The 9,066-nt window shown below is 36.8% G+C and overlaps 1 protein-coding gene across 3 annotated transcripts in view; it reads right to left on the bottom strand.

Moving 5' to 3' along the window:
- Positions 1–9,066, bottom strand: part of LOC107673091 (transcriptional enhancer factor TEF-5-like) — a 35,805-nt gene that overhangs the window by 3,901 nt on the left and 22,838 nt on the right. Inside the window, exons 3-9 of one of the 3 annotated variants that reach the window (XM_016466549.1) lie at positions 5,590–5,654; positions 4,701–4,763; positions 3,179–3,190; positions 1,788–1,916; positions 1,658–1,701; positions 1,518–1,582; positions 1,300–1,436 (exon numbers count right to left, since the gene is read on the bottom strand). In XM_016466549.1, the coding sequence (XP_016322035.1) occupies positions 1,300–1,436; positions 1,518–1,582; positions 1,658–1,701; positions 1,788–1,916; positions 3,179–3,190; positions 4,701–4,763; positions 5,590–5,654 (515 nt within the window). Of the gene's footprint in view, positions 1–1,299; positions 1,437–1,517; positions 1,583–1,657; positions 1,702–1,787; positions 1,917–3,178; positions 3,191–4,700; positions 4,764–4,870; positions 4,934–5,589; positions 5,655–9,066 lie in introns of all 3 variants that reach the window. The other 2 variants (XM_016466558.1, XM_016466566.1) reach the window with 2 other exon arrangements.

The following is a 9,066-nucleotide window of genomic DNA, read 5'->3' as shown; positions in this document are numbered from 1 at the left end:
GACCGACTGAAAGGGAACGTCTCGGTTACGTATGGTAACCCTCGTTCCCTGAAGGAGGGAACGGAGACGCCACGTCCCGTCGCCACAGCTCCTGTACCACCGCTGAGTGGCCGGGTCACCGGCTCGGCTCCTCAGTGAAAACCTGGCATGCATTGCACCGGCTGCCTTTTTATGCTTACGCTGTTATCAGCGGCAGCTGGATGCAATCATCGCATGCCAATGTGCATTGGCTCGTTTAGTTTACACTCGAAATGGATTGGTCTCTCTAAGCGAGATCCCAATTCCTCGGTCACCGACGTGACCTCTCCGTTCCCTCCTTCAGGGAACAAGGGTTACATACGTAACCGAGACGTTTTACTACAAATAAAACCAAAAACATGATTATTGTAGTTAAACCATGGTAACCACAAATTAACCATGGTTTTAGCATATTTCTAGCATGTTTTAGCATGCTAACATTTTTTTTGTGTGTGTGCATTAACTCAATATGTAATGTATCCATATGAAGAATTATACATGAATTATAAATCCTGTGAATATCTGCTGGTTAAGTCTACGGAAGATATAGATATTCAAACAAGTGAATAACTATGTTTGACTGTTCCAATATGGCGGATGGCTTATGTATGGTGACCCTTAGGGACAGCTGCTAATAAGGCAACTCTCTCTCTCTCTCTCTTATATATATATATATATATATATATATATAGCATGCTAGCAACATGCTAATGTGTGTGTGTGTGTGTTTTCACAGATCTCTAGCATATATTAGCATGTTGTTAACATGCTGCTATCATGCTTTAAAGAAACCATCCTGGCAAACACTTAGCAACGCTCTAGAAACTGCCAAAACAGCTTAACTACACTAACATGCCAAAAACTGTCTCAGGTTACTTATGTAACCATGGTTCCCTGAGTAGGGTGGTGTTTTTTCAATGTATGCTTCAGACACGGGTCACGACGAGGTGTTCCCCCCATAGCGACCCCTAGAGGACGCAGTTCGAAGTTCCCATGAAAGGGAACTACTCACGAATTAGATCGTTAAAAACATATAATATTGAAGTTTTTAAAGACTGTCTTAAAATAGTTAATTGGAATGATATTCAAAATATCTGATGATGTTTGGAAAAATGTTAAAGTTTTATTTCTTAAAGTAGTGGACAAAATTGCGAAGGAAGCAAAACGTAATTTTATTACGTACAATTTATAAACATAAACAACGCAGAAACCACATTGCACCCTAACACCTTAGCATTAGCATAATGCTAATATAATTTTCTCAGCAGAAGTGTGACTCACAGTGTCAGGGTCTCTCTGGAGCTCCATGAAGGCCGAGTACTCCAGCATGCGGAGTTTAGAGGAGGCAATGGTCCGGTCCTGCCACACAGGCATGGCAGTGGTGCTCGGGGGTTGCGGGGTGGGTAACTGCTCATAACCTGTCGAGGAAACATGCTGGTTTAGGCCGGGTGGTCAGTCTAAGTTTACTAGGGTTGAAATAATCCCAGCACTGCTCTTACTTGATATGGGTATAGGCAGTGGAGGCTGAAGGGTGGAGTACGGACTCGGTGCAAAGGGTTTGATGCTAGAAAAACACAGGGACAGATCAGCAGGATCTCACAAGAACACTGAGATTAGATCAGATGTCAGAAATACTCACTCCTGAGAAGGTCCAGGCTGTCCTGGGATGGGGCTGGGCCAAAACTAGACAACAAAACAGAGGACAATATGAGTTTGAAGGTGATGGTAGAGAACTGGTCAAAAGAGGGTGACTTAAACTCTGAACTTACCCGGGCTGGAGGGGGGTAGGGGTGCTGAGGAAGAGGAGGCAGATGACTCTTCATCACACTTGCAGAAACGATCTGAGCGGAGGAAAGAGCGGCCATGTTCTTCAGGGCTTTGTCTTTGGAAGCCTGATCCTGAGAAAGACACAAGAAAAGCTCATTAGAAGCACAGTTTCACTGGGGGGAAAATTAACTATTTGGAACAAAACCTGGATTGAAAGAACTTTCCTAATATCTCAAATGAATTTCTCTATTGGAATTTTAAAAATAATAATTAGTTTAAATAATATTAGTTATGGCTCCAAATAAAAGTTTTATTAACAATAATAACAAATAATATGCAATCTTTATGAAAAGCAGACTTCAAAGATATATACACTACCATCCAAAAATTTAAGGAGCCGTAATTATTTTTTTTAAGAAAATCAGTACTTCTGTTAATATTAATAACAGTAAAGACTTTGACATTGATACAAAAAAAACTTTTTTTAAATCCTGTTCTTTTTAACTTTCTATTCATCAAAGTATCCTGAAAAAAACATGTATCAGAGTTTCCGCAAAAATATTAAACAGCACAAGTGTTTTCAACATTGATAATAATAAATAAATAATAAAAATATAACAATACAATCATATTAGAATGATTTCTTAAGGCTCATGTGACACTGAAGACTGGAGGAATTCAGCTTTGCTGAAAATTCAGCTTTGCATCACAGGAATAAATTACAATAAATATATTCAAATATAAAACATTATTTGTAACAATATTTTAAAATATGACTGTTTTTACTGTATATTTGATCAAATAAATGCAGCCTTAGTGAGAAGTCTTCTTTCAAAAACAAAAAAACAAAAAATCTTACTGATCGTAAACTTTTGAACAATAGTGCAATTTTAGTGCAGGATCTGCATGCTAAACTAAATGGTTTAGACAAACATGCAAAAATCATGCTACAAAGGGCACATGTGATACGTGATGCATGATATTGTGCTTGCATTTGAATCCAGCCACTCAAACAAAATACAATATTACATAGAAAACCTGTACAGCATAAACGATCCATGTTTGAATTTAGTATACAAAGTGACACAGTTATTATAGAACAGACTAACAAAAGAACACTGATATAATCAAATCTTACAATTAATGACACCGAATAAAACACTTTCAAAATACTTTGTTCCGACTTTGCAGCTATAACAAACAAATATTTAAAGAAAAACTGAAACAGAGAACAGCAGTAGTGGTTGCTAAATTCATCCAAACTGTGAGACGGGTGACATTGGCAGCCAAAGCACTGAATTGCACAAACTGAAGCACAAATCAGTGAAAGCTGAGCGTCTGCAGGTGCGATAAAGCTCTGCGGGCAAAGCAGACTACAAAACATTTCACTTACCAAGTTCATGGCCTAAAATTGAAAGGAAGAGAAACTGTTAAAAGCGCTGATGAGACAAATAGATCAGTTGACACACTGATCAAATGACTCGAGAGGTCAGGGTTTTCTCTTCTGATGCTGTATGTTCAGATATCACAGAGTAGTGTTCTCTTCAGCTACTCCACTGAAAAATAACTCCTAATCGCTGCCTATTTCATTTACTGCTGGAAAAAGTAAACCGATGACCTCTTTATAAGAACAATCATAGTTCTCCATTTCACATTAAGGAAGTCATGTGTTTACTTCCTCCCTCACCAGACTCGGCTCACAAAGCCGAATCATTAACCATGCAAAAATATCAAACTGGTATGCTTATGTGTATTATACATATTAATCTATGAAATATGGATGCTAATAAAACAATGATAAATAATACAACGCGTTCTTATTACATTACGTAATGTGTCAACAGAGTATTTCTGCTGGAAAATATTTTTTACATTATAGAGTGGATATATTAATGAATGAATGGCAGGGGAAAAACAAAAAGAAAGCAAAATAAGACAATAACCAGCGTAAAGTGGAAATTTACTTACAAATGCAAATTATACAAGCATAAGCTTATATAAATCAATCAATCTATCTATCTATCTATCTATCTATTACTTAATAAGTATATAAATGATTGGTTGGAAAAAAGTCGTTTAGACATTATAGAGTGGCTAGAAAATAAATAAATAAATAAATTATTGTAAAATTGACTTAAATATAAACATTTTGGAAATTGCAGAGTAAATAAATAAATAAACAAACAAATAAATAAATGGTTAGTGGGGGGAAATTATTGGACATTATATTTATTAATTTTTTTTTTACATTATAAAGTGGTTAAAATTAGAATGTGAACACAAATTTGAATTATACAGGTATCATCTCCTTAAATGAATGAATGGATAAACGAACAAACAAACAAACAATAAATAAATAAATAGTGAGGAGAAAATAATTAAAGAAAAACAAGACAACAACTAGGTCGTTTTTTTTGTTTGTTTTTAGGTGGAAAATGACTTACAAATTAGAATTATGCAGAAGCAGAAGCGATTAATCAAAACAATACAGTGTACTACTACTCCAAATTTATATAGAACAATGTTTCACGAAAGTGAACATAAATCACAGAAAGATGTTAAAGATGAGTTATGGAGGTCAAGATAAGTTAGAATAGGAGAAATAAATAAACAAACAAATAAATAGTTCAGTCAGATACACACAATAGCTTATGTGTAGCGACACAACAGAAAGCAATGCAATATTCAGTCAATCACCAGAGGGCCCCATTACTTTACAAGCATGCTGCTCAGTTCCATCACAGTGTGTTTTAATGAATGCCTGTACACTACACACATTATGGTACATGTAAGCTAAACATCACACGTCATTATAACAGTTAGAGTGTGCCACAGATAGGAAGGGTTGGTGAGTTTAGGAAAAGCCCAGTTTGCAGCTCAGGTCAGAGCAGAGCAGACTGCAGTGAGCCGCATACCTTCAGCTTAGACTGAATCTCGCGAGACTTTCTCCGCGCAAGAACCTGCAGATGGCTAGACACCTGCAGGAAGGACGTCAGAGGAGGGAGAAAAGGAAGGAAGGGAGACAAGACAAGAAAAGAGAAGAGAGACATTGAAAAGAAGCCACTAGGTGGCAGCACAGCCATACCTTAATGCCAGTTTGATATTCCCGCAGTTTCTTCCTGGCTAACACCTGTATGTGACTAGACACCTGAGGCAAAACAGGGCCACAGACATTTGATATCATCCAACACATATGTATATATGTCATAACAACAAATCTGTCAAAATAACCAAGTGACCAATAAACCTTAGAGTACTGACTTTTTAATTACAGCATTGCAGTTTCAGTGTTCACAAGAAAAACAGCACATTTGCACTGCTTCAGAATTAGCAAAAAATAGATATATTAGACCTCTGTAACACAGATCTGACACTTGTTATGATAAGTTTCTATTTGTAGTGTAATATTAAAGGTGCATTAAGTAGTTGTTTCCAGTTTTACACCTAAAGAATTGAACAGTGTTTTGCCAGATATATTTACATTTATAATAATACGTAATAATGTGTGATAAATGCGCATGTGAATGGGATAATCACATAATAGCATCAATAACTGAACGTTTGCTTTTGCGCATTGCAGCATCCACACCAATAGGTGTCAGTATAAAGTTCACTGTTATTTCAACAAGTGAAACAAAAACACTTAAAAAAATGAACAAGCCAAAAAAAAAAAAAAAGATTAATGACTGAATCAATTACAAGCATCATAATCTAATTATACCAGAATATAGTGATAATCTTTGACTTCGATATGACTTCTGTTGTACCCATTCAAACAAGTGCTAACAGAAACTGTCACATTACCTGTTTTCGAGTGCGGGTTTTTCCAGTCCGCAATTTTATGTATCTTGCTATCAGCTCATTACGACCTGGAAAGGCATCAATAAGAAACACAAGATTAGTAAAAATGCAAAAATACGCAGTGCTGACGAACACATGTAGCTGATTAATAAAGGACTGAGTGGAGTGTCAGTAATAATAATAATAATGGTGAAACTGAAAATAGATATGACATATTATAAAAGTTGGGTTAGCATTTATAACACTTAGGACTTCATATCTTAAAATAAAGTTCAATTAATTATATAAAACATGTTTAAGTTGTTTTTCTGCAGCAGTAGCTCAACTTGTAGAGCGCTGCATCACGCCGTAAGGTCATGGGTTCGATTCCCAGGGAAAACATGGACTGTTACAGTGTTTCATTAATGGACAAAAGTGACTCCCAAAGGAATAAATATTCATATTTTTCTCTTCACATGTAATTTAACACTTTTAAATAAAGCTGGTGGGAACGAAGACTCATATACACAGAAAAGCACACGAAATGCTGTAATGCCTCCACCAGCAATATCACAGTAGGGTGTAAAGTCTCCTATGAGACCATTAGTTTATTAATAGACCATTGAAAGACAAGGCTTGTGACAGAAGAGTCAGGCGATATGGGTGGTGACTTGGCAAAAAAATAAATAAATAGGGCCACCATGTGTCAGGGTGTTGACCAATCAAGCTGTTCTGAGTGGACAAATGTTTTCATACAAAGAGGAATTTATTAAATGAGTACAATAATAAATCGGTTTGTATAATGCCATTAGAATGATGATATTAGAAAAAGGGACGGGAATCAAGGAAGACATGAGAGGAGATAAATTGAGGTCAAGAGATAAAAAGGATTTCATTTATAAAGGGTTGACCTTGTGAACAGCTGTGCAAAGTTTCAACTGTGAATCTTTCTTGACACCCCCACCCTCCCACTGGCATCCCACTCACTGACAGTCGGACCACCTGAACCCAATACAGGAAACCCTGCTCCCTAACCGCAAGCCATATAACACCAGGGACTCATATACAACCTGTTGCCAGCAAACAACATGTTTGGACACTGTAAATGTGCAAACAAATGAAGAGATCTGTGATAAGACAACCCAAATATAAATAAAGTACCATGTTTCCTACATGGTGCAGAAGATGCCAGAATTCAGGAAAAAGATCCACTTCCTGTCATGATAGATTCTTTGTGGTTATAGACTGATATATTAGCTAGGTGATTAATAGACCAATTTTTGATCGAGCCAATGGTGTTAGGTCGGCCAAGTCGGGTTACCAAAACAAATATATAGGTTGTCCAGACAACCATATAGACAGCTATATATATATATATATATATAACCCATATACTGTAGGTTGTCCAGTTGTTCTTTGGGCATTTATATTTCACCTAATATAAATATGCTTTTGGGTATTTATATTTCACCATCTAAACTCTCATTCCATCAAAAAGGCAGGTAGACAATTTGATCTCTTAATAAGATGAAAAGAGTTGCTCTTTTGTACTCTAGAGCAGGGGTTCCCAAACTTTTCCATTCCACGACCCACCTAGACAAGTATAATCTATTTCATGACCCACCAAAATATTGGAGATAAAAAAAAAACAACTGACATTACTTTAAGCCTAATCTTAATTAAAAGTTTAATATGACAGAAATGAAGTATTTAAGAAAAATAACCATTTTATTTTAGAGTAAAACTGTAAAATTTCACTACTAATATTTAAGTTTTAATTTCTCTGTTTACAGATGTTAAAATATGAAACGTCCATAAAAATGTGAAACAGGCTCACTCCAGTGAGCTGTAATCTGCGCTGCGAGTGTTGTTAAACTCATCGCGGGGTTCAGCGCAGAAAATGCATTCATGGTCTTTCAGTGTGTAGGGTAGAGCGGAGCACAACCCGACACTTTTTTTAGCAAAGCAGAACTATCTAAAACAGTTTTGAGATTAAAATAATTGTGAAAAAGTTAAAAATAATAAACAGATGTGTCTCATTTTAAATAAACACTAAAAACTGAGATGACAAATTTACTTCAGTCAGAAATTTACTTTTGCAATGGTTAAATAAATGTTCAGCAATATCTTCAAAATATTTTTTTTTAGAAAAAAATCTAGAGCAGGGGTTTTCAAACTGTGGGTCGCGAAGTCACTTGGCTGCAGCTAAATTTGCGTTTCAATGACACACACACTCACACAGTTCAGTCTAGGGCTGCACGATATAGCCTACCAACATTAATTACGAATTGCAATATCCTTAGTGCGATTTTTGAATCGCAATTAAGTCCGCGATTTAGCCATGTCAGGGAGAAGGTGTGTGTTTCAGTGCGAAAGCAAAAGCACTTTATTTGGCCTTCCGGAAGTAGATGCAATTAGGAATCATTGGTTAAGATTTATTTACAACAGAACAGCACAACCCAGATGTTCAAATTTGTGCAACGCATTTTATGGACGACAGTTTTTTGAACCTAGAAGAGTACAAGACTGGCTGTGCACAAAGGCTATTTCAAAAAAATAAAAATAAAAAAGGGTAAATTCCGACTTTGCTATGACAATCTGGCGCTTCTGAATCAGCGACTGTAAGTATGTTTTGTTACTAGTTTAAGTATTTGCTATTGACTGTTCAAATGTGGAGTTTTGCGCAACACAGGGTAACGCGTTGTGTGTGTGTGTGTGAGGGGAACAGGGTCACATCACAGGAGAGTTGTCTAATGATTTATCACACCAACAAGAACAGATTAGTTCTTAGTTAATTTAATTATCTATTACTGATGAAATGACAACATATGCGAATGTCAAAGAGGATTAGCCATTCAGACAGACTTAATGAGAGAGAAACATCCAGACAGTGAAAGACAGAACACGTGTAAAAGAGAAGGCAAACATCTTCTGTTCCAGACATACAGAGGAGAGACTCTGATAGAGAGAGAGGCTCTGGCTCATTTTCAGATTTTTAGCAGCCATGAACTCCTGAGCCCCAGCCAAAAGCTTTCAGAGGGCACCTATCCCCTAGCCTGGCTACCTGCCCACAAATAGACTGTTTACGACCCTAAAAAAATGGCTGCACTTCCTGGGAGGTTTGGAGAGGAAGAAAGGAAGATAAGACTGGAACACTGTAGCAGGGAGTGTGGAAGAAGTCAACAGACAGAGAAAGACAAAAATGAAAAGAGGACATGACAAGGGAGAAGCAGAAAGATGTCCATCAGAAACACAGATGCTTCTGACTTCAGACACACGACGCATGTACATTAATCTATGAAGGCCACTTCATGGGTTTATTCATCTTTGCAAGTAGTCATTTACCCAAAATGGCTTACAGTACAAGGACTTTATTACAAGGACAATCCCACAGGAGTAACTAGAGGCTCCTTCCTGCAGGTCTCACGATATGCTTTGCTTAAGCACATAATGGTAATACCTCTTGGTTGTCCCTTTTGGGGACTCAAACTTGCAACCTTA

Source organism: Sinocyclocheilus anshuiensis, unplaced genomic scaffold (assembly GCF_001515605.1).
Source record: "Sinocyclocheilus anshuiensis isolate Anshui unplaced genomic scaffold, SAMN03320099.WGS_v1.1 scaffold453, whole genome shotgun sequence".
NCBI classification, from domain to species: Eukaryota; Metazoa; Chordata; class Actinopteri; order Cypriniformes; family Cyprinidae; genus Sinocyclocheilus; species Sinocyclocheilus anshuiensis.
This window is presented reverse-complemented; position numbering and strand designations above follow the sequence as displayed.